Source organism: Falco naumanni, chromosome 6 (genome assembly GCF_017639655.2).
Source record: "Falco naumanni isolate bFalNau1 chromosome 6, bFalNau1.pat, whole genome shotgun sequence".
Taxonomy (NCBI): Eukaryota; Metazoa; Chordata; class Aves; order Falconiformes; family Falconidae; genus Falco; species Falco naumanni.
This window is the reverse complement of record NC_054059.1, coordinates 52,461,274-52,487,424: the sequence shown is the minus strand read 5'-3', so window position 1 is coordinate 52,487,424 and position 26,151 is coordinate 52,461,274. Positions and strand designations below refer to the sequence as shown.

The 26,151-nt window shown below is 42.5% G+C and overlaps 1 protein-coding gene across 2 annotated transcripts; it reads right to left on the bottom strand.

The window, feature by feature from the left end:
- Nucleotides 1–2,395: 2,395 nt before the first annotated feature.
- IL20RA (interleukin 20 receptor subunit alpha) lies at nucleotides 2,396–25,900 on the bottom strand. Of its 2 annotated transcripts, none has more exons than XM_040599211.1 (7): nucleotides 25,749–25,900; nucleotides 10,578–10,707; nucleotides 8,564–8,742; nucleotides 7,700–7,875; nucleotides 6,925–7,069; nucleotides 6,207–6,346; nucleotides 2,396–3,660 (listed from the first exon to the last, which is right to left on the bottom strand). In XM_040599211.1, exons 1-7 carry the CDS (start codon nucleotides 25,831–25,833, stop codon nucleotides 2,752–2,754), a joined length of 1,764 nt encoding a protein of 587 aa, XP_040455145.1. In that variant the 5' UTR covers nucleotides 25,834–25,900; the 3' UTR covers nucleotides 2,396–2,751. The 2 variants fall into 2 exon arrangements, with proteins under 2 accessions (XP_040455145.1, XP_040455146.1); XM_040599212.1 differs by having other exon boundaries at nucleotides 10,592–10,707; nucleotides 25,749–25,858.
- Between the last annotated feature and the right edge of the window lie 251 nt (nucleotides 25,901–26,151).

Below are 26,151 nucleotides of genomic sequence, written 5' to 3'. Positions count from 1 at the left end.
TAATTAAGAGTTGCCTCTTGTCTGAAATCTTTTAGGTAGAATTACAGTTTTACATGGAAGTGTTTTGCTCCTGGTTGACTGTTTGCCTTGCTGAAGGTACCATGTCTGATCAGTTTCATTTATTTAATATAATTAAAAGATTTTAAGGAAAAATACAAGTAACTTTGAGGATATTAAAAAAGCCATCAACAATTTATTGTATTATATCGACAGAAATTGGCACAGTTTTTTCTGCCTCATCAATTCCAGAACTTGACTAGCTAACCCAAAAAAATCTTTTGCATATAAGAAATTTCTTAGCTTCATTTACTTTATACCCCCAGCTTTTTTCTGCTGTGATTATCCTGAGAACACTTTGAAGGTGTATCTTATAAATATGAAGGACTGTTTCCATAATCCAGTATCAGTTCTTGGATTTTATCCACATTCAGACCACAAGGAAGCAACTCTGAAAGCGCTGCAAACTTCCACTACAAATATTTTGGTGCAAAAATTAACTACTGTTTCAAAGCATAAATTTATCATGATAATACAACTGTGATTGCAAGAATCTCTGTCTTGTTCCCTGATCACACGTAATGTTAACTAGGAAGGCAATGCCTTTTCAAATACAAGAGAGGAAAATACTATACAGCTGAATTTTAACTGGAGAAAAAAAAAAGGTAGAGATGCAGAGAAAGGTGATTATAATGACAAAAGAACTGAATGAGGTGAGATTCTATGGTTTAGTTACCAAATTTTCAAATTTTGATCAGCAATAACTTGATTATGGTATGTTGTGTCCCTACATGTGTTAACCATTAGTACAAGGGTTGTTTATCTAAAAAAAAAGAAGCAGCAGCCAACAGCAGCTGGCAAATAAGGCCAGGAGAAATACAAACCAAAAACCAAGGCATAGCTTCCTCTTCTAGGAAGGCTGGTTGGCAGCAGCATCAAACTATTTAGGGAGCTGGAGCATCCTCATCCTTCCATAGGGAAGATACACACTAAACACAAGTGATTGGTCTTAGGGCAGCAGTAACTTGATAAAATTTAATAGACTACAGAAAAAAATAATTTTTTTCTACCTATGAGTTAGAGGCCCTACATTGCAGAAGATAATTAGGAGACTATGCACAAAGAGGTTAGTTAAGAAATCTTTAGGAAATACTGAAAAAGATTTTGGATGACTTAAATGAGGCTGGTAGTAGTAGAATTTTTGACCTCTTCCATCTCCAATTATTTTCTTCTTTCACACTGACCTGTAACGCTCTTCTGTGAACCTCCTGATGCACAAAGGCATTGATACAATATTGCTACATGATCTGTGTTTTTATTATAAAAGCAGTTGAAGACATTTTTTTACATCTGATAAGGAGTCATCAGCATGAAACATTTTACTGTCATTTCTGGTTTTAAAGTCTATGACTACAATTGAAATATTTCAAAGGACAAATAGTCACAGAAAATGCCGAGGTCATGCAACAAAAACATTACCTGAGCGAAAATATATTGGTAAAGGTCTTCCTTCAAAAATACACCTAACCCTGTATCTAGTTTGGATGGTATGAGTTTTAAACACCATAGAAAAGTTTTTGGGTTTTGGTGGTTTGTTTTTTTTTGCTTCTCTTCTTCAAAACCAAACAAATTATGACTGTGATATTTTTTGGTGTACAAAAATAAGGCCCATTAGGTGGAAAAGTGACAGATAGGCTTTGAAAAGCAAAATATCACATACCCTAGTAGGTAATTTCTCAAATATCCTGTAATTTTACTACTCTAAATAAATATCACATGATATGGAGAAAAAGTGAACCTGTATCAGAAGTCCTGGTCAGGACATCAGATAATAAAAGAAAGCCCACGGGTCTACTTTCTGGGTCTGCCGCAGCAAGTGGGATGGGTCTGGAGAAGCAATGGCGTGCCTGGGGCAGACTTCCCTGTCTGACCTGGTCACGCCAGCCTGCTGTTAAAGTAGTCGGAGAGGAACAGAGACTTGCAGGACATGAGTCATACAGATGCTCTGCTGTGAGTGTCTAAGGCTGGGTGAGACATGGCCCATCTAGTAAGATTACAGGCACTTCTCTGAATCCCTTTGTGCCATATTTCCCCCCTGTTTAAAATACATCTAATGCTTGCTGCCTTCTCTTATGTCTGCTGAGCTTGTAAGCACACCTGCTTAAAGAATTGCTGCTGGTCGCATATCTGCGTTGCACAGTATGGAAGGGACCCTGCACCTCAGACAAGTCTTTCAAGATAAATAAACAACAGCTTCATTAAGTAGAATATTTAGGAAACAGAAAAAAAACATACATACTAGAATGCTCTTCCACAGCTCTAACCACTACAAGTAGCAGGACTGAGACCTAGAAAAGATCGCATTATGTCAAGAGACATGAAATACCCCAGCAAAATGTCATATTGTTGCTTTTTATTTGCTAAAAATAACTGCTCTCAAACATTGCTAATTTGTTTTGGTAGGAATTACAATGTCAAAGCCATGACGGCATACCATGTAAAAATATATGTATTTTTAAAAAGAAGATAGTTTCATAATCGTCATCTTTTACCTGAGAGGCTTATGATGAAAGTCAAAATCACTCATATTACGCCTGGAAACTGTTATAAATAACACCTCGTGGACAAGCTTATCAACTGTGATGGCTCCAAAAACTTCAATATATGAAGAAGTATTTGGTCTGCTAAGTCCACCACTCTCTTTGGCAAAGTAAACAAGATTTTGCATTTTAAACTATTTCAGAAAATCTTTTTTCAGTCTTCCATTTCTACATGCAGTCCCCATTGTTCCTTGAACTGCAGGAGATACATTTCTTGGTCCTCTGATGATTTGTCAGGTACCTCTTTCTCATACAATCTGGACAAAATTCCCTCTTTTTCAGGATCATCACACTTGAATATCCCTTTACACACCTGATCTTCAACACTGGACAATGCAGGAATATAGAGTCTTCCAGTATGAGGATCCCAATCTACTACTATGGCCTGTTCACTCTCTTTCTCCATGAGGACCTGTGCTTTTTTTTCCAGTTGAGGATAGGATGTCTGCCCAGATTCTTCCGTATCCAAGTCCACCAAGTTGATATGGGTCTCACCTGGCAGTTCACCTGCTGCATCAACCATCTTCAAATTAAGTTCCTCCATTTTCTGTCCCAAACAAGGGTCTGCTGCCCTCACATCTAGTTGGGGGCAATATGGCTGTCCTGTTTTTATATTAACCAAGTCCCCCAAAGCAACCTGTGGCTCACCTAGTGGTCCCCTGGGAGCAGAAGCCTTCTCTTCTAGTTTCTGAATGGGACTGAAATCTTCAGCCCGTACATCATGTTCATACTCTACAGTCCCTGCATTCTTCTGCCTTGAAGTATTCATTGTTCCAGGCTGGCCACAAGATGGCCAGTTCCCAGTTTGGTCCCATTCCACTAAAATAGTCTCTTTGTGTGAAATATCAAGCAAGTGTTTTGTTTCCAGCACTTCTTTTGAAGGCAAATCCTTCCCTTCGGTGCCATCGTAAACAGTGTAATACCGGGGACTTTTCTTTTCAGATAGATGATCGGATTCCTGAGATGGCTTGTATTCATCCGCGTTAACTGTGATAAGGTTAACCACTACTTGTTCACATGGTATGAAAACCTTTTCCTTGCATTTGTCAGTGTAGTGCCATACCTGAAAAGCAAAAAATATTTTTATTTGAATGAAGTATAATAAAAATATCATTGTGCTGCTTCTTATACTGTCATAGGTTTTTAAAAGATAAGGCTAGGCTAGACCTTATTAGGAGGTTATTTCAATTTAGGGAAGGAGGAAGTTCATCATATGAACATCTATGTTAATATGTGTTAATATGTTCCACTTTTTTTATTCTTGCCAAAATAAAACTATATTATGACCAACTCTAATATCCCTTTTCTCATCTTCTCCATGTCAAAATAATGGTTAGAGCAATTCTATCAAATTCTGATTTTGTTTCCACCAGCATAAACCCAAGTGACTTCGGAGAAAATGAGTTGTCCTTGGGTCACACATTACAGAATCTATTCCACTTTTCAACCAGCAAAGAGGAAGTACAGTCAAAACCACATCCCACAAGCACAGAGGCAGGTACCATGTTAAGGCACAGCTCACAGAGAATTAAATAATATCAGGTTTCCTTTCAGAGAGAAAGCTACACATCAGGTTGAAGTGCAGCATATGGAGCCTGCACTGTGCCTTCTGTCACAGGCTGCTTTTGAGACTGTGATCAATCATCTAGTTAAACAACAGGAATCTTCCTGAAATGAGTAAGATTTCTAACAGGAATAAATACTGTATAAGCAGTCACTAAAGGGAAGTGCAATAGAAAAACAACCAGAAGCTGCACTTCAGTGCTTTCAAGCTTTAATGGAAGACCAAGACCACTACTCGATGTACCAGATAGTCTGAAAGCTCCTCCAGGTCAGAAGTGCTGGACCAAAACGAACTGCTTGTCCCACCTCCCCCTGACCACATGGGGTACCCACGTGGAATAGTCTGTAGGCTGGGAAAGCCAGAGAGCATCATTAAAATACCAGGTCTTTAATTACCTGTTACCTTAACATCCACTGAATCCAGAGGTGAAGGAATAAAATTCAAGTTTCAAGGTGGCCATAAAAAAGTGCAGTAGACATTACCCACCCACCCCCAGCATACAAACTACATATTTATTAGAGAAAAAAAATCCTGGAGTCGGTGTTTAGTCTGCTATCGAGTGGGAGTTTTTCACACAGTAGCCCTTTACGTTCTTGGACTGTAAAGAGCTCTGTCCTGCTAGCTCTCCAAAGGAGACCAAGCTACCTCCCCCTACCATGCTCTGCATCCCAGGATAAAGGATAAAGAATAAAAAGAAAGATGGAGAAGGACTTTTTACAAGGGCGTATAGTGACAAGAGGCAATGGTTTTAACCTGAAAGAGGGTAGATTTAGACTGGATATAAGGAAAAAATTCTTTACTTCTTTACCACAAGGGTGGTAAGGCACCAGGGAACAGGCTGCCCAGAGAAGTTGTGGATGCCCCCTCGTTGCAAGTGTTCAAATTCAGGCTAGATGGGGCTTTGAGCAATCTGATCTAGTCAGATGCCCTGCCCATGGTGGGGTAGTCGGACTAGATGATCTTTAAAGGTCCTTTCCAACCCAAACCACTCCGCCATTCCACAAGTCTGTGATAAAGCTGCTGCCTCGTCAAGTGTAGGAGGTGTCTCCATGCACATCTGCACACACCGCAGCAGCTGCTGTTCTACTCCTTCTGAACCCACAGTCCCCCTGTGAACATTTCTCTTACTGCCTCTGTGCTGCTCTAGATTTCTTCAGAAAAATCAGCAGGTTGAAGCCAACTCCCTTACACCATCCCAGGGTGTCAGATCCGATTAACAACAAAGTGTTCATCACTGTAACTGCGCGTTTACGGCTGACCAACTTGTTTTGAGGCAGCTGTGAGAAAGCTCTGCTGGGCTCATGAGCTGGAAACCAGTAACATTTCTTAGATTTTATGTGTTCTTTCTAAAAACTAACAAACTTTGCGGCTCTAAGAAACTTGCAAACATTTTTATGTAGAAAGTGTATTGGGGCTGCCTAAGTAAGAATGTGTTTCTTCATACATTTTTGGGTGTTAGCAAATCACGTAGTATTTGAAAGTATTCTTGAAATCCAGGTTAAATTATACGCATGATGCACACGTGCTAAATCCTTCCACAGTCACAATTAAGTGGAAAAATCTGGTAATACCCAGTAATAGTACAAGAAAACATCATGGGGTTTTGGTACTGCTTAATTATCTTCCTTTCTTGTTTCTGAATTCAACCAATTAATAATTTTTATTCACTGAATCTCTGCAGTGCTTCTTCCCATATAAATTTAGGGAGTAGTGACCTCCTAACAGAGCTTGCCTCAGTGCCCTTCAGACCTTGCTTATGGCAATGACCCTTCCCAAATGAACAGCTCTGTTCTGATCCTCATTAGCTCTGGTCATCTCAGATGCGCTCACCTTTTTAGACAGTTTCTAACTTGAATTATTACCCTGCTTTTCTTGCATTTAGTAACCCTCAATGTGATGCTCTTATCTTGATCTGAGTGGCAACTAGAGCTTTCATTTGCAGCTAGCCATGGTTTCCTCCCAGCTGACTTGGAGCCCTGGAAAATGCACAGCTCTGCTGTGAGTGCCAAGGTCGGCAGTGACCTCCTGCGACAGAGAACACTTACCAGGTTTGTTGGATGTTTCTGTTTGATGACATGAATATACCTGTACACACAGTAGCATGTCACTGAAATAAAAAGGACAGCCAGCATGATAGGCAGAACATATCCAAATATGATCGTTATAGTCTCATCTGCTGTTTTATCTGTTAACAAAACAGAAGTTTTCATTGTACTGAGCAACTTTTTACTGTATTTGGATAGTAATGTGTGCATTTACCACACTGCTTTTTGGATATGGGATGCAAACATTTTAGATAAACAAGGAATTTGCAGGAAATTAAAAAAAAAAAAAGACATTTGAGCTACAGGAGAAATTTTTATTATCATCTAAATTATAAATTAAATTCTAAAAAGCATTAGCAACCCACCTCCGCCCAGGTTCTCCTGTTGCTAACTTCAGACTGACCCATCTCTACCACTACCAAATCCCATTCAAGGTAAAAAAATACTCTCCATTTACTAAGGCTCAAAGAATGCAGAACCTGTTCCTCAAAAATACTGATGTACCTTACAGTAAATACTGATGTACCCTACAGTCAGTAGATCCCAGCTATGTTTTATTAAAGGCAAAGATTTTTTTCATTGGTACAAATGCACAGAGAAGGGAAAAACAATGCTAGCTTTCACTCTTAGAATGGATACATAAAAAGACTACAAACTCCATCACCATGATTTTTTATACCTTGCATCTTCTTATTGTAATTTGCCAGCTTACACATACCTTTCAAGGTAGCAATGCAATATTCTTTGGAGAACCCACTGTGCAAAAGTGGTGTGGTTACATGTATCTGTGCACTGACACAATAAGCTGTTCCAGGTTCTAACCAGGGCACAACCAAAGTATTGTTGCTGATGGAGAAGAACCACTGGAAGACATAAAAAAAGATAATTTTTTTCCTCTTTTAACTCCTTGGTTACAGAAAGGTGAAGATGAAGACAGGCTGAGAGAGCTGGGGTTGTTCAGCCTGGAGAAGAGAAGGCTCTGGGGGGACCTTATAGCAGCCTGCCTAGAGTTTGTTCTGCCTGGGCTAGAGTTTGTTCCACCTGGGGAAGAGGAGGTGGCTTCAGGGGGACTTAACAGCAGCCACAGAGGTTGTCAAGAGGACAGAACCAGGCTCTTCACAGTACTGAATGGTGGGACGATGCCAGACAATGGACTTACGTTCAGAAAGAGAGGTTCAGATGGATATAAAGAAATACTTTTTTCCCTAAGAGGAAAGTCAAGGAGTGGAGCAGGTGTGCAGTCTCTGTCCTTGGGGGTGTTCAGGATGCAACTGAACAAACTCAAGAGCAATCTGGTCTGAGCTCACAGCTGATCCTGCTTTGAACAGGACTCTGGACTAGAGATCTCCTGAGCTCCCTTCCAACCTGAATGATCCTACAATTCCTATAAAGCTATGAATCCTATTTCAATCCTTGCTGTAACAGACAAAGTGCATTCATTTCAAGAAGCACAGATTTAGTAGGTGCAGTTCTAGAGCCTTGTCAAAACTTACCCGCTTCTTTGTTTTTTTGTTAAGGACAGACACGTCATATTGCAGGCCAGGATACACTTGAAGCAGAGATACGGATTCTCCCTCAGGACTTCTCTTCCATTTCTCAGGAGCCGTAAGAATGATTGAAATAGATTTCTCAGTAGAAGATACACTTACCATGGGTGGATCAATTTTAGCTGGAAAATAAACATGTACAAAATGCAGAAAAATACAGCAGAGACACACTGATTTGACCATGCAGTTTCTTAAAGAAGATGACATTAAATTTTTGTAATGGTTCAGAGAGTCTAAGTAGGACTTCGAACACTTCACTTACATTGGTAGAAAATTATTTTATCAGATAACTAGGAGGATCTTTACAGGGATAAGGCAAACACTGACTGGGAATTTTGCTTAGGAATTCCTGTGACTGCAGAATAAACAACTTTGAAACTCAATTTGTTGAAACAAGCTAAATTACCAGTATGTTCTCAGATTATCATATGTGTATATATACATATCTCTCAGATAAGAGATATTGTGCTCTAGAGTATGATTACTGCTTGGTTTAATAAAGCCTTTTCAAAATCAGAGTTCTTTATACTGTGAATGGGCCACAGCTTTTACTTGCCTTGAGTAAAGCTTTACCATAGCATAAGAGTATTCAGTGTATATATATAACCATATATATAACACACATATACCCCAATTCTAACATGTTTATTTCAATAACTTCTGCCAAAAGCATAAACGTGAAACAACTGCAAAAAAAATCTAACCTTATGTTAAAATTAAAATACCGTAGGCTACGCAGGCACATGAGTCTGAGCACACGGTATTAATTAAAGCCACTGAACATCTGGCTGTTTGATTAGCTTTCCTTACTGTCTGTAAGAGGGTTGAACCGTGTGGTCTCCACCCAGTCAGAGCACATCCCGTTTAGGAAGGCTTTAACGCTTGCATAGTATTGTTCTTCGTAGTCAGAAGTCTCACTGGAGAGGTCACACCATGTTCTGTTGATATTCCTGCATTCTGGCTTTCTAATCCATTTGCCAATGCCGTATCTATATTGAAAAAGAAAGGAGCGGTACAAAAGCTATTGCCACGACATTACTCACTTGATAATATAGTACAGAAACTGGTGTTACGGCTGATAAAACATCTTGCTTGTTTCACAGAAATCTGCAATTTCAAGGAATTCCCAACTTCACCTGAGATAAAACACAAGATTTCCACAAGTTTAAATCAGAGTCAGCCCTGTCCAGAAGAGGCCACATGGAACTAACCAGGATGTTACTGATATCAGTCCAAGCCCAGTTTTGCTTGCACTGACCAGAGATTTCTCAACTTCAGTCTCCACAGCTTTTGTTTAAACTCTAAACACACGTTAACAGAGTCAGGATAATTATTTATACAGACACAAAGAGTTCTGTCAGAATGGTCAGTGGCTCATCCTGGGGTACGGAGACAGATGATGCTCAGGGACTCCAAGATGAGTGGGCAGGAGACCACTCACTACTGACAGGTACTCCTTTTTCTAGTTTTACAGCCAGACTCCACTGGAATGCAACAAACTTCAAAAACCTTACAGCTGAAAAAAGGGGCATATACCTGCTACCAACAATGCCTCGGTACTAACCAGCTCTTATAAACTAGTAGAAGAAATCCAGATTTCCTTGGAAAATTCCTGCCTGAATTTGTTCAGAAGCTCCTGCTCCTCAAATTCATGTAAGAATTTCCCTTTGGCTGCTAATTAGTAAGGGTGTGTGGAACTTGTGAGTGACTGCAGGACAAGTATCACTCACCAGCATTTTCCACCTAGCTCAAGGTCTTTCTCTCCTAGGTAGGTAGAGGCTCGTATGAGTATTTTTGCATTCATTGTGAAAGATGCCCATACCTATGACTACAGACTCTTCTGCAGATCAGCTGACCCTGCACAGTCAGCACAGATAGCGCTCTCTGAGCATTTTACCTTCTACATAATTATCATTCATTCCATAATTACTGAGCACTCTCCCCTGTTCCAGGAGTTGGACTATGTTAGCACAGACAGCAAGATATGAGCAAAGGAGGTTGCGGTCTCTGACTGCAGAAGTAATTTCTTGCTTTTCTTAGTAGCCAGTTCAAGCTACAGGAAACTTCTAGAAATCTACATTTGGTTTAGTGTCATGAAAACATTACTAGATCGAGGGAAGCGTAAATATTAGAGGTGAAGTTTGGGAACATTACATCATCCACGACAACAGTGCTACACCTATTTGTAAGCTGAACTTCCAGCACCGTCCTTCAGAATGACCCAGTGCTCTCTCAGTGGGAATGAAGGAGTTGGATTCTGGTCCTTATTCAGATTCCTCGACGTCTTACAAAGGTGCAGACCTTGAAAATATAAGGGTCTGATTCCAATCAGATTACTTTGTTTTCTACAATACTTGACAACTTTAGTGGATTTTCTCCTAGACTAGAGAGGCTTGCAGGATCAGAAGAAACCTGTGGGCATTAGGTGTGTTAGAAAAGACCAACGAAACACTGGGTGCTGTTAATATTCTATGAAATACTGTATCTCCAGATCTGTTTCAATGTGTACAGATGTCTAATGTGTACAGATGTTAATCCACAACACAGCCCTTCTTTGTTCTTCTGTCTCATTTCTCAGGAACACCCCTGAAAGCTTCCATGTGGCATCCTACACTTCTTTCATAGGAAGAAAGTCTCCTTATACTTTAACTGGATCTGAAGTAAGCAGTACCAGAAGTGGAAAAACATATTGCTTAACCCACATTTTAATTCTTCTTTCTTGACCTTTTAGCAGTTCTATCTCGCATAAAGTGTTTTTTTCAATTATTATTTAAAATGCTAAAATAAAAAGTCAGTGGGGGATAAAATAAACAAGTCAACTTACACTGAATACTTCACCTTGTAGAATACTCCATCTCCTGTGCCTTCTGGTGCTGACCAGTGGAGGACATTCTTCAAGTTTATAGATTCAAAGTGGACGTTCCTAGGGCTGGGCAAAGAACAATACAACTCTCCTGAGAAAGAAAATAAGAAAGGAACAGTATACACTAAGAATCTGCAAATACATATGCTTCCAAGTTAACCAAAAGGATACTTGTTTTTAAGTAAGCCATAAAATTCTACATACTGCCTTTCTCACTCCATTAAAAGCACAAGGTTGTTGGCCATGGAAATTCATTTTTTTCAAAAGTGTCCCTAGCTAATGCAGTCCCAAATTCCATCTGTATGAGTGTGTTTTTTCTTTAGCAAAAATGGCTTTGCCATGTATGACAGACATTGGCATAGAAAAATCCAGGGACTGGAAGCTAAAACTAGAAAAGTTCAGCCTAGAAGAGATATGCATTTTTAAAATTGTAAAGGTAGTTAAGTATCAGAACAATTTAACACTGGAAATTGTAAAAAACATCCTTGATGCTTCAATGGAATCTTTTTGCAGCTGAGTGAACTTTTAAAAAAGAAACCAGGCATTTTTAAGAAGACATGTGGAGTCCACTGCAAACACAGCTTTACAAACCTAAGTATGACTTCGCACTGCAGAATCAGACTGGATGCTCACAACAGCCCCAGCATCATTCGATAATCCGTGTTGATTCTCCAGAAAGTCAAAAGTGGACACTCTCTGTTAGGTCACTCACGAAAATTGCTTTTTATTGCACCAGCTTTTGCAATGAATAAACAAGCAAGTCTGGGACTCTAAAGGAACCAGTTTCACATCTTCGTGATGTAATGGAGATGCTCACATCATTAAATTGCTGGCCAAATGCAGCCCGATGGGCCCAGGGGCAGAGTCCCAAACTCCAATTTGTGACTCAATCCCCAGCACCTCCTGCCATGAGAACTGCTCCCATGGGAGTCAGCCCGAGACCAGCCCTGAAGCTGCATCTGCTGGGAAGGAGCTTCTCGTTGCAAGTGGCCACAAGAGCATAATGGGGAACAGAAAAAGTGACTCTGAGGTTCTTCAGGACTTTTCAAAACCCTTTGAGCTCTTCCTCCAGGGATGCAATTCTTGTTCTTAAGATAACAAAAAGAAACAAAGAAAGGGGGAAATAAAGCATATTAACACAAACAGTGGGAACCTGTCTGAATGAATAGTCCTTGACCTTTGTTACTTCTGCAAGCATCTTAAGGGTTTTTTGTAGTATATTTCACTGTTACGAGAGTAATAATGTTCATCCTCCTGTATATGGAACATACAGTTGCTTTTGTAAGTAAAAGTCACCACCATTTTCCTGATTAACTTGCTGACTTCTAGCTGTCTCTGAGCGAAACAAAAGCTTTTCTCTTCAATACATTTATTGACACCATCTCCTTGCAATTCTGTAGAGACCAATTACTTTAAACTGTCGGTGGAAACTCGTTTTCCAAGCCTCTAGGTGTATGTTAATGTTCAAAACACTCTGGTGTGTGCCTTCACCTGTATCTTCAGATCATAAAGCTGTTTATGGAGGGTATTTCTAATGTTGCTCTCTTTTATCTCTAGCACTTAGCTAGTGTTCAGTAGCTTTCGAATTTTTTCTAGTCTGAGAACAAATTTCATCAGGTATAGTCCTTTGGGCAAGCTTATTTATTTACAAAAGTATGTAGAAAGTCTCACATCCTTGAACACTCGGACACAGAAATGCCCAGTGACATCCTGTAAGAGCTCAAACTACAGACCCAATTATAATGACATAAAAGAAGTTTCAGGATGCCAGGGGATGTAAAAGCAGCAGAAAGAGACCTCCAGGAATCTGCCTTGCTCTAACATTTGCTTCTAAGTGGGAGATACAGAATCTAGAAAAATAAAAGGTTTTGATTTTCCCCAAAATAAATGTTCTCTGCAACTGCTTTAGGTGAAACTGATTCAAATGTAAAGATGAAACTGCCCAAGAGAGCCAAGAAGAGTTTAAAATGTGTAACATCTATCCAGTAAAATAAAGAAGCTCCTAAACCACTAATGTGCATGCTGCTAAGTAGAACAAACCAAAACCTGCACCATATGGACTGCAAGAAATCATCCATGCATTAAGTTTCGTTCATTGTACCACATCTCAGCACCGAAGTGTATGAGACTACAGGAAACCCATCAATTGCATAATCAATGACCAAATAAGTGTTTTTTTTTAAAAAAATACAATCAGAAGTCACCCAAGCCCTAAGAAAGGCAACCAGGCAATCCATGTAGAAAGGGAGGAAGAGACTAAGGCACAAACAAACTTTCTGTTGCAATTCCCAAGTAGGAGGAAATACAATGTAGGTATTTTCTTAGATTGCTGTAAATCAAAGCCATAAAAGGCTTCTCTCATTAAAAACAATGAGGAAAAACTAAAAAGGCCAACAAGGAGAGATTTAAGAATAAATTAAGAGTCTGGAGGAGAATACAGCATATACTGCACAGTCCAAAATCCTCCAGAGGAAAGATTTTAAAAATTCTCCCCTTAAACAGCAGCAGATGAGGAGGAGGTTTGTCCCTGGTAACTTGCGCTCTGAGCTAGGCATCTACTTTGCAATGCTCGTAAACAGCAAAGGAAAATAAACTCTTCCATAGGCTGGTTCATCTCTCTAGTCAGAACGGACCATACTGGGTGCATCTCTCTCCTTCCAGTGGAGACGGTGGCCAAGCCCATCAGCCTTGATCTCTGCTTCTTCAGCAGTTAAACTTCTCAGAGATGCACCTTGTCCAGGGAGTGGTGGGGAACACTGTAAGGCTTCACATGAGGAGGATAATCTGTCCTCTATCTACCGTGAACAAGGAGGAAAAGGAACAGAATTCAGTTTCAGCAAGGAGGCACTGGGAGCAGCCCCTTGTGGGAAGAGGAGCAATTTGTAAAGACGGGTCACCCTGGAAGGCTCCTGGATGTTTTGAAGGGCAAATTAGAAACACATCCGCCAGAAATGACACTACTTTAGCCGATTCTGTCTAGGGGTAATGGGCCAGACTCGGTGATCTCTTAAGGTCACTTCCAGCCCCATTTTGATAGGTTTTCTTATACTATCTGATATTACTACACACTGTGTAGTAATAAATTTGGCAGGGGTACTGCTGAACCCAGTACAGAACAGCTAAACACATCCTTGGCAGCTAATAGCTCATTTTTCACACATTTTTTCTTTAAAAGTTTTTAAAATGTGTACTGCTTATTAGGCTAATACATAGTCACCAAACTGAAGTGGACAGAGGCAGCCAACTCATCACAAAGGAAATTAGTTCCATCAGGTTTCTAAATAGTTTTTGTTTCTATGCACTTTTTTACATTTGTCCATCATTGCATAAAAACACTTACATTCCTCAAGCACATTTTAAAGTAGCAAGAGTCATAGCATCATGGAATGGTTTGGGTTGGAATGGATCTTAAGGATCATCTAGTTCCAACCCCCTGCCGTGGGCAGGGACACCTTCCACTAGACCAGGTTGCTCAAAGCCCCATCCAGCCTGGCCTTGGGCACTTCCAGGGATGGGGCATCCACAGCTTCTCTGGGCAACCTGTTCCTATCCTCACCACCCTCACATTGAAGAATTTCTTCCTTAGAGCTAATCTACATCTTTCAGTTATAAGCCATTCCCCCTTGCCCTGTCACTACATGCCCTTGTATAAAGTCATGCATTTATCCGATACATTAAAATATTTTTAAACTAGTTAACATGTAAAGGTGATTTTTTGTCCTTTTTTTTTTTTTTTTTTAATTTCTCTCCTCCCACTGTGGTTTCTGCTGTGGTAAATACAGTTTTGAAACAGAAGCACTGACTGCAGCAGATGAGCCAATCTCAGCACGCAGAACCCACAGGCTGTATCTTTACAAGATCTGAAGCATCACACACTGCCAGCATGCTCCCACCTGCCCCAGCTCAGTGTGATTTGGAAGGCAGAGGGACCGAGACCGTTAACTTTCCATTAGCTGCAAAAGCAGAAATTTGTTTTCTATTTCTGGTCTTGCCCCTTCAGTAAAGGCTTCTGTTTGCCCTTACAACAAATCGTGTAATTTTTTTATGCCTCAATTCAGGATCTGTAAAACAAGAACAAGACTGCCATACTCCCCTGTTTCTCCAGGAAGAGTTAAGAATAAACTCCTTCATGTCTTTTCAGTGCTCAACAGTATCAGGAGGCATGCTGATCTATACGTGTATTATCTATTCTATATTATAGAAAATAGATCATACACAGAGCTTGTTCGTTCCATGGTGATCAGTCAGGAAAGGACTCAAGTATACACACCAACTGAATATTTCAATATCTTGTATTTAAATACAATATACTCTGTTATATTCCGATTTTGTTCCCATTAAACAGAATTAACAGCATGGGTGTGGCACTGAGTATTTTCAGTTCATATTCGCCAATGTGAGAGCAGAAATCAGTTGCACATCTTGCTTTGCTAGGTTTATTCTACCTCACTGATAGTATGCAATGGCTGTCATCACTTCCCAGCATCACGAAGTCAGTTTATTTCTTGCATGGAAAAATCTGGAGCTGTTATCGCTGTCTTTGGAAACACGGTAAATCAAACCTTGAGTAATATCATTCTTTACATATTCATGACTCTGCATACCTGGACTGGAAATAAATATTAATATATTAGTAGTAATACAGGCTTGCAAACTTCACCACCACAAGGAAGAGCCAAGTCCTGATCTTAGAATAAGCTATTGCAAGACTTTCCAAAATAGACATGACTTGGCCTGAAAACACCTTCACATGTGAGCAAAAAAACCCCACTGACGTCAGTGAGATTATTGACATGAGTAAAAGACTGCATGACAGGTGCCTCATCTTCTCTTTATGAAAGTGTCTGCTGGGTTTAAAATCCTGGTCAGTTTTAGCTGCATAGAGCTCCCTGCCAGTCATGCACCTTGCTCAAGTCGGCACTGTTCAGAGCTCAGTTTTGGTTATAGCCATATGTACCTATCTATACACACATGCATACACACACATATATTAACACAAGTATAAATACACATAATTTCCATGTTACAACTATTATCCATTCAGTGTATCTGCTTTCTATCGGCTAGGAGGCACCACTGCCTATCTCAGTGACAAACAGCTGTGCTTAGCGTCGATGCTACAGAACAAATACAGCCGCAGCCACCCACGCCCTCTCGCTATGAACAGGTTTGTTACCTCTTCACTTGAGTGGGGTAAACTAGAAGCTGCAAAGCATAAAAGTACATAAATACATAAAAACGTAGGTATTTTTTCCGTACACCGGCTGAAGTTCTGGGGTGGGGAGAAGGCAGAGGACCCACCGAAAGCTGACCTCTGGGCTCAGAAATGCCTGCTGTGTAAGTGCATTGTTGACTGTACAACATGACTCTCAAGCAGAGCCATGATCTGTGGTATTTTACCGTGTCACGGCTACAAGGGTGAAAACACCAAACTATCCAATAAAATAAAACAACAAAGAAGGTCACAGGGCTTCTACAGAAAACCATAAGATATAATTTAAGACAGTGAGTGATGTGGAAAGACCTAAGACAGAAAGGCCAGCTTTGCTGCAACACAGCTTTTCCCAACAGCCACAGCAGTAAAAGCCAGGGACCCCTTCCCTACCGTCATCCCAGAATTTAAAAGATAAACTCCTTTTCTGACAGTGACAGAGACCTTAGCTTCAACTGCTGTTGTATTTTCTTACACCAAAGTGTGTATGGAAGTGACTCCGATGGAACTGGCTCCTTTGTGCTGGGCACTGAACTTAAGAGCAACACTGCAGGCGTGCCCCATGCCTCACCATCTGCAGCTGCCACTTCAAGGCCACGGATCTAATCCACACACACACCTCGGAGAGAGGGCGATCTCTGAAACAGGCTGAGTCCTCGATTCACCTTTTCCCACTGGGAGCTTAGACCCACCAGTGAAGCACCAAGCAATTTAGGAGCAATCCAGAACACCAAACATTTGTTTCTGGTGATGCTGTAAGCCGCTGCCCTTTCTTTAGTCTTTCTGTTCAGGTTTGGGTGACTTCCACCAAACTCCTGTGAAACCTTGCTTGCTCCTTCTGTGCTGCCGCTCTTCATTTTTAAAGGAATTTTTGCTCTCTCTTCTTCCTCCAGCTCATCTGTTTCACTGGTTATGTTGTGCTCAGGGAAAAACATTCCCTCAAACACATGCCTAAGCATAACATCAAAATAGTCATACTCAGAACAAATGTCCATTCAGCATCATGTTTGGTGGCACTCACTAGCAGAGGGTTGGGGCTGCCTTTTCTGACAGAGCTGCAGCCTCAAGCAAGCTGGCACTGGCTGTGCAGGGATGCGAGGGAGTACACCAAGGGCTAAACAGGGGCACCGCGCCAGCACTGGAGATCAGAAGTTATGGAGAGGAAGAGAAACCCAGAAAAGCCAGAACACATGCCAGCAGATGCTATTACCCGCTATTAGTCACCTTAGTAACAATTTAAACAAATAAGTAAACTTTTTTTTTTTTTTTTTAATTGAATGGGCTTGAAAGTTTCTCTCTGTGCCAATTCCTTCAGATTCAGACTCAATGGGCTGGATAACGAGGAAGAGGAGGAGGAGGAGGAGGAGGAGGAGAGGCAGGCAGGAGTCATCACATCTTAGCTGCCTTTCTCCTGGTGGGTTGCTGGAGCTGTGGGACCGCTGGCTGTGAAGCTGGGCTAGCGAAACCCTTAGACTTGAGCAGCGCCACGGGAATGCGGGGAGCAGCACCGCGGTGATTTCCTCCAAGTCACAACAGCGCCCAGAGCTGACCGCCAAGCTCAGCCCTGCCCTCAGGAGCGGAGCCCAGCACCGCCTGCGCGGGGGGCACCCGGCAGAGAAAGACGCAATGCGATGTGACGAAAGGGACATGTAAGACTACATAACAAACAGGTGGTAGAGCAGATGGAAAGGCATGACAGAAGAGGTGGGGAAACGCGGGGAGAAGGATGAGACTGGGGCACGCGGGGTTTGTTTTTGCAGGAACAGGCACGCTTGCCGTTGCAGACAGTTGAACCTGAGGAGCTCCGCTCATGCAGGGAAAAAACATGAGCGGAGCTACAGATGGCAGAGATGCAGAAGCGGGACTGAAGCTGCGGCTTGCCCTGACATGTTCTCCTCCATGTGATGCCTTGCATTTACTTACCCAAACAATGTCCTAACTTATAAAAACACCTCCACAGAGAATATCAGTCAAAGAACATTTCAGCCAGTCCAGGAAGACCTAACTTCACAAAGGAGGAGAAAGTCTTCCCAGTCTGTTGAAGGCTTGCTAGGAGACAGCTGGAGAGGGCCATGGCAGCTGACATCCATTCCTTTTTTAACTTGTATGACAGAAATGAAATAAAGTGCATTCTCTTCCCACTGTGTAGAATGTTTGCAACTGCAAGCGCAGAGCTCACACTACCTAACCATGCCCTGCTGCAAAAACCTTTCCTTGATGCACTCCAGCAGGAGAAAGTGATTGTAAGTATGTTTTCTATTAACTCCGAGTGATCAATACTGGCCTGAACCAAGGTGAGTGGAATTCAAGGTGTGCTTGCCTAATATTACTCGCAACCCCTTCAAGGCTTTCTGAGTCATGCTCCATCAGAGGTGTTTTGTATTTACTGTTTGTTGTTTCTATTTTTAATTAACCAATTGAATCATTTTTGTTAAGTTTGAAATGCAAAAACATTTTTTGTCAAAAAGAACTGATTGTAAAAGCCCACTGTTGACACAGTTCCATAACACAACAGCTGTTTTTTAAAACTGATGTTTTGAAGTTATATAAAATATTTAAAATAGCCTGACTATCCAGTGTGTAATTTTGAGGATTTTCTTTTCTCCCTAGAACATGTTTAGCATTAACCATTTATTACTACTTAGATCAACCACAACCCAACAGCCAAGAAAATGAAAGCTTAATTAGAATACCTCTGACATCTTAGATTTGTTTTACAAAATACCCAAGGTTAAGTAAGCTTTCTGTTTGAAATATTAACAATCATGCTGTGTGACAGTTATCAGCCGAGTCCTGACACACCACATTTTGGAACTCTCCTAATCCATCTTTGTATAAAATACCTATTTTTTTACACAGAAACTGAGCAAAAATTAGTTTTGGCTTTCATCACTTAATGCTGGCTAATATCTCTATTAGGCACCAACAGTCCAATTAGAATTGACAGCATTATATTTACTGCCTAGCAGGTGTCACTCCTTGCTCTCTGACCTACTGATGGCTTGTCTAGAGAAGGGATTTTGCTTTTCTTGGGAGTCCAAACTAATTTAATTAGTGAAACCCCTGACTCTGAATCTACATTTTCCCTCGGGCAGGAAATCGAGTGTGATGTCAATGGAGGATAAGCGCTTGATTTCTGAGGGAAAGGCAGTCCTCCGAGGAGTCATGGTGCAAGTCAGACACCTCCTGCCTCTGAGATCCGAGAGGAAGGACCAGCACTCCTAGCAGGTTTGCAAAGCTTCATCTCTCGCAGGCAACTGGGCTGCCATGGTCACACAGCCACCCCTGTCTGAATGACTGTAAGGGGCCTCTCTCCAGTCCCCAGCCAGTGCTTGCAAACAGAAAGAGGCAATTTCAAGGTGACCCTGTTGGACAGCCAGCACAGCCCTAGTTTTGATCTCTTGCATGGCGCTGGAAACCGGCTGGCAACACCCCAGCAGACGTGAGGCAGCCTGCTGAGCATATCTGCTGTCTGAAGCACTCACAGAATTGTTTTTCCCTGTTGTGCCCCACATTTACATTTCTCCCCACAGATGAGCAAGGACATAAGCACCTCTGGGAAGCAACTGCTTGTAGAGAACTCACAAGAAATGAAGATTTCCTGGGGCGCCCACCCATTTCTGTTGTTCTCCTGTCAGGTATGGGCTGGTGTGTTTTGAGGCACTGTATGACTGTTCAGCGTGTCCCACAGTAATTTCAGGTAAGAACAAGTCAGTATCTAATTATAGGTATGGTAGTATTTTTAGTATCTTTCCTGTTATCAGAAACCATTTCTTTGTGAAAACCACTAGTCATGATTTTTAGACTCATTTACCTGCCTATAGATTTAAAGTGATTTTGCTGTACAAAGGAAGTTATTCAGCATAACACCTTTTACCTGTAAGATAGGAAACACTGCCTCGGAAATAGTGTTAAAGGTGGAAACGTGCCCCGCTGGACCCTGGGACAGTGCGGTGCTGCTGACGGTCATGGGAACTCCCAACACATTTTGACGAGTTGCCCATCGCCCAGGCTAGTGGAGAAGCTCACTCTTGGCCATGTTTGAGCTACTGCAACTTGATTTAGACACGGAGAGTCAAACAAGCCTATTTCTGTGCCTGTCTGCTACCTTCCTACAGTGGGAAAAAGCCCTGTCAGCAATTACACGTGCCTCAGCCTTCTCAGGGCACAGTGTTTTCGGTGCTTCTGAGCCACATCCTGTACATTACTATTTTGACTACAGTACCCCTTAAGAGCAGGATATTGATGTACTTTCAGAAAAGGTAAGGAAAGCCAAGAGAAGTAAAGTCTTTTGCAAACCAGATGCAGTAATAGAGACTAGTTCACCTGCTCCCTCCAGCCTTTGAGAAACTAGTAGAAAATAAATTAACTCCTTTCATCCAAGGGCCGTAATACCTACTCGGGTCTGTTCTTACGCATGGAGTGTGATTAAGCTCAAATATATAAATCTTGGTAACAGCATGCAAGATCCTTTTACCTCCTAAAGCAACATTCTTCTTCTCTTCTCTTTGGACACATTCCTGTTCTCATCACAGAAACAGGAGTGGAAAATGGAAGGCTGAATAATAGCTAAGCCATGAAGTGAGATTTAACTCATGGTGCTGGGGTATAAAGGAGGGAGGAAGAGACTACAGGCTTCCTCCTGTCCCTTCATTGACCCTAAAATACTCTTGTAGTAGTCAAGCAGACAAGAAAAGTCATCTGTTTTCCACAAGAATGAAAAAGGGTTTATTTAATCTCTTCATATGTGAACTACCCCATACCTCCAGTCCCACAAGTTGTTTCTTATTCTTTCTGACTTCCCTAATTTTACTGTACTGTTTTCAAGATAGCATGAGCAGTGGATAAAAACCTGCAAGTTTCTGGTACACCAAGTATAAAGCACAAACAGATCTGTACTTCATTTAAACACAGCTCTCCAGTAAAACCTCGTTTTTCTCTAGAGACGAGCCTGGCTTCCAGAATTCAGGCTCAGAAGCTAAGCTTCTTAAAATATGGGAGCTCATTTGGCTCATAAAGGGTGATCTTGTCTCTCTCTCAGCTATTAATCCTGTAGTTGTAATCAACCACTTCTTGGAGAGAAATCAATCAGCAGAAATCAATCTGTACAAGCCACAACTATAAAAACAAACATAAACTGGAAACACACATGCACAAATGGCTTGAGTAATCCTAACCACCTTCTTCTCTTGGAATTAAGACTATAAAGGCCATTAGAGAACAACAGCCATGGAAGGGTAAGGTTATGCGTGACAATGGTGAACCTGAACGTCTGCGTGGGGAATTGCAATGCACATCTAAGTTTTGGACCTTAATCACAGATCCCAGCAGTACTGGTAATGTCTCTACAGAATTAACTACCTCCTTTAACCAAATCCATTCCTAACTGACAGGCATTAAGAATTTGTAAAGTTGTGGAAATCATAAGCAAAGCCAAGCACTAGGGCAGAGATGGCAGCATTGTCTGAAACAGCCTGGCATGAGACTGGAAGTTGGAGATGAGAAGACAAGGATGAGCCTTTCAACTATAAGAATATGACACTCCTTCACATACTGCAGTTCTCCTTATGCCAATATCCCTTTTTATTTATTTCTATGTTACATGTATTCTTCTTTCACACTGGCAGAGCACCAGGAAACAGCACATAAAAGCACTGAGCTCAGCCCTCCCATATACTTCCACTCTTTACTACTGAAGATTAATACCCTCTCCGGTAAATGCACAGATTACCACCACCACAAATGCAGTTCAATCCTGCCGAGCATATAGACATATACCAGGTAATACAAAATACTGCATGCATGAAATTGCCAAGTTTTCTGAGGGTTCAAAAATCTTTATATTTTACAGTATTTTTCCCCACTGCTTTCCCCACCTCTACTGTTGCATGAACATGTTTTTTCTTCTTTGAATCATTTAGCTAACCAAAGACGACAATTGCCTTTGAGTTCTTCCTGTGTCTGGGTAACATACAACCATCACTTCAAATGCAATCTATAAACTTCCCAGTACATAGACAGCACAGATTATATCCACAGGGTGATTAACCTGGTTATTAAGTGCACATTGCATGTCTTACACACTAAATAATCTGATGCTCCAGTACGCTATTTAATACTTTAGCTGATACTTACTGGCTGCGTCTACGCAACCAATCAGCCTCTTCTCAGATCATAAATGTACCTTAAATCACCTTGTACCTTAAATACACAGATCATAAATGTACCTTAAATACACAAACATCTCAGCACTGCTCAGCTCAGAGCCAAGCATTTCACTTGTGTCCGTCACAAATTACGGCTGCTGCTCAAAGACCATGCCTTCATGCAGGAATAAAAGTGGTTGGTCAGGCTTTGTTTCTATCAAAATAAGATGAGCAAGTCACTTCTGCTCCTCAGCTTTTTGGGGGAGTGAATTGCAAACAGCGGTCTCTTCCCTTCTCTTGAATCCAGAGCAGCACCCACACACAGGGACTTCAAGTTTTTAGAGCACTGCATGTATACTGACCTGAGGAAGTCCTCTCAAGGATTCACTGTGGGAATGCAAGGAGGAAAGGAAGTGGATTATTAGCACTGGAATACTGCCTACCTTCTGGATGGTTTTAACATGTCTGGGCATCAATGTGGTCCCTGAACTCCAGCTCAATGGTTTAACTGCAAAGCCCATACCATGACCCCTTTCATCCTCTTACTCTGTATTTTCCAGAACAACATCTTGATCAAAAGGGATATTTTGATCCTTTCAGGGCTCTAGTAACTGTGAAAGAAAACATACTGAAAGTTGTTTAAAGGGAGGTCTGACGCTGTTTCTCAAAATATAGATCTACTTATTAGTAAAAATATGATACAGTAGAAGATGAAACGCACGTAATTGAATCAGGTGTGTCAAAGCAGACCAAGCAACTCTTGCAACTATTACAAAACCTTAGAAGGGGAAAACCTTCAAGGTCCCATCATAAGAAATGTAGATGGTATAGCCACATACCAACTCCAGTGAAATCTAAGACTGTGTCTACGTTAGTGAGTAATACAACCAAATACGAGCAAGTCATTACATGAAAAAGTTGGTACTGAGAAAATCTTGACTATACTACACATTTCAGGTTTTCTCTTTCTAACACTGGACTAGCTCTACTTGCATTAGATATGCTGATGAAGCACAACTTCCAGAGCAGCTTCATCCAGAAGAAATCTAGTTACAAGTCTGCGTCACAATACAGGCAAAAACACAGTAAGTGAAATGATTGAGAGATTTGCTCCAAAATCACATGCCTTATCTGTACGGTAACAGTAAATATGACTTAAATATAGTAATAATAAACACGCCTGACATAAATCAAAACGTTTCTGGTTTTGCAGTACAGCATTCAGGCTCTTTTCCCTTTCTTAAGATAAGTATATACTGTAGCATCCATTGCATTTTCTTCTGTACAGATCTATGAGACAGAGACTGAACTCTACAGGCCAGAAATTTAAAGGTTTCTCTAACGGCAGAAGAATGTAGTTAGGGAAACCACCACTAAGAGCATGGAGAAGGATTTAAGATGGAGCTTGGTAAATTTATTTTCTACTTCAAAAATTCAGGATCTTCCTTCCTATCCTTATAAATTTCTTGCAAAAATTGAAATACTCTCCCATGTGCTAAAGAGGAGCATGCTACATTTCTTGATTCTGTTGATTAAACAATGAATTGCCCATTTTTTTTCCATTTTGCATTGTCTGTACTTTTTCATTTGTTCTAGAGTACAGATTTTTAAACAGTGGGTGAAACATTAGTTTATAAAAATCCCAAAGAAATGCAACAACAAGTGAAATTTTTGTCCTGTGCAAAACCAGGTAATGCGCAGATAGCCTGTTAGGTAGGCACAGATCATTAGACAGCAGTGCCCTAGAACAAAACGCAGACAGAGACCGCTGAAACAACAGATGTAATCCAGTAAGGATAAAACTGTACCCACTAACACCACCGTGAAAAGAAAAGGTGTTTTGCTCGATGTTCTGCAAAGGTCCAGCTCTAAGTTAGTATTTATGTGCTGCTGCCACAGATTTCAGAAAGGAGTCCAGCAAAAGATCCCAAAGGGATGGGCACAGCACAGATCCTGTAAGGTGCAAGAATTTGAGTCTGTGAAGTCCTGCTGTAAAACTGCTTTCCACGGCACCTGCGCCCTGGTATAATCTGTTCCTATTCCAGCACCAGACCAAGCCTTCAGGGCAACTGCAGTATCTTCTGAACTGCATCTGCTTGCGACTGGCAACCCAGGCTTCTTCTGTTGGAAGCAAGTACCCAAAAGGGGCTCCTCTACCTATCACTTCAGAGAAACAGCAGGAGCATGGCTACTGCAGTTCTGCACCTCATGTAATTTTTCCATTGTTAGTAATATACTGCTAGGCTGAATTAGACCAACTTTTACTGTCTCATGCTGCAAGAGGTGAAAATGGAAGCTCTAAGCCTTCAGTGAAAGGCACAGCTCTCCCTTCCGTGCTGTCAACAAAAACTTAAAATTATGTCTAGCTTTTAGGTTTTATCCTCAGGATATGTGCAAAGAGATTCCCTTCTCCCTTCAACAACCATTAGACAAAACCAACATCACCCTCCTGACATTTTTGTAAACCTTCTTTGGAATCAAAAAATTAAACCCAGTTGTAATCAAATTTTAAATGTTTTAAAAAAAGGGCAACTGAATACCAGTTATACAGATTTTCCAAACACTTGCATGGACGATCAGCAGATTTAGAGAAAATGAAAACGACGAGGTCAGTTATCTGAAAAGAAGCTGGCATTGGTCTGAAAGCCACTCAAAATCCCTGGTGCATAACGGAATAGTTTGTCATAGGAGTTAGCTGGGACACAGTACCTGGTGCTACTCAGGAGCACTGAGGGTATGAAGAACACTCCTTACTACCATGTCCAGCTGTCACAGGATCTGGAAGTTTTGCTGTGGGTTTAAATGGGAGCAGACTCTGTCCTTACGCATGTAGTTTTGGAGGCAGTATTTGCAGCAGAGAACAGCGTGAAGGCAGAGTAGGTCCCTCAGAAGATCTGCTAATCTCTGCAATGCCTTGCCTGGTTTTATACTCGAGGGAAATAAGTGTGATGCTTTCGGCAGCAGCAGGGCGCCCAGCACGCACCCACAGCGCGCAGCTCCGCTGTACAAGCTCGCTCCCCCGGTGACCCCTCGGCCGAGCCGCGCACCGCTCCCTGCGGAGCTGCTCCCACGGCCGCCCCCGCTGACAGCTTCGCTGCTCCCGGCCTGCTCGGGTGTGCGGCTGTCACCGGAGCAGTGCTCCGGTCCAGGTGGGAGAAGGGAATCAGAGGCGCTCAGGACACCGGCACGTGAGCTGCGGATCCGTCAAAACCCATCCTGCCTTTTGTTATCATGTCTCTCTCGACTGCTCGGGAGGGCTCCCGGGGATGGCGACTGTCAAGCAAAAAGCAAACACCGAAGGTATGTGGGGAATTACTCCTATGAATACAGTGAAGACTATCTCAAGAGCATGCTATCAACTTCCAGCTGAAAGTAAATCAACACACAGCTTTGTAAAACCTAACTCCAGCGTAACTATGGAGTAACGAAAAAGACGAAGCAACTTCACAGAAATACCCAGCCCTCTCCTTCCAGCTCAGTACCGGCATCAAATCAAGGCGCTCCCGCCTAACACGAACGGCACACAGCACCCAGCCCGGGCCCGACCGGCGGCGCCGTGGTCGCTACGGCACAGCACGGCACGGCACGGCACGGCACGGCACGGCACGGCGCTACGAGCCCGCGGGGCCGCGCTGCTCCGCCTGCCCCGGCCGGCCGCCGTGCCAGGCTCAGCGGGCGCGGAGAGGCGGCGCGGGGGCCCGGCTGCCGCCCCCGCCCGGGCAGGGACGCGCATCCCCCGCGGGGCCGGGACCGGCGGGCAGCGCCGCCACCTACCTGTGTGCGCCGCGGGGGGCGGCGGCAGGAGCAGCGGCAGCACCAGCAGCCAGACCGCCCCCCGCCGCGGCTGGCCGGCATCCATGGGGGTCACATCTCCGGGCCCGGGGCACCCCGCTCCCCTGCGCCGCCGCGCACGGCAGGGAGGGGCCGGCGGCGGGCGGGCGGTGCAGGGCGGGGGAGGAGGATCCGGGCGGGCAGCGCCGCGCTGGGGGGGGGGGGGGGGCGGGGCGGGGCGGTGCGGGGGCTGCGCGGGCGCGGCGTATCGCCGAGCGGAGGGGGGTGTCTTCTGCTGCGCCCCTCGGTGCTGTCAGTGCTGAGTGACGCTCCCCCGAAGCCACCCCGAGCCGTGGGGGGGCGCTGTCGCGCCCCTTTTTTTGCAGAGGCCGCTGAAGGCGAACGG

Excerpts from the sequence above, each read along its gene's own strand:
- IL20RA (XM_040599211.1), bottom strand. The coding sequence starts at position 25,833 with ATGGATGCCGGCCAGCCGCGGCGGGGGGCGGTCTGGCTGCTGGTGCTG. Across the intron at positions 7,070-7,699 it reads ACAAAAAAACAAAGAAGCGG|TGGTTCTTCTCCATCAGCAA; the intron begins GTAAGTTTTGAC and ends TATGTCTTCCAG. Across the intron at positions 3,661-6,206 it reads AGAAACATCCAACAAACCTG|GTATGGCACTACACTGACAA; the intron begins GTAAGTGTTCTC and ends TTTGCTTTTCAG.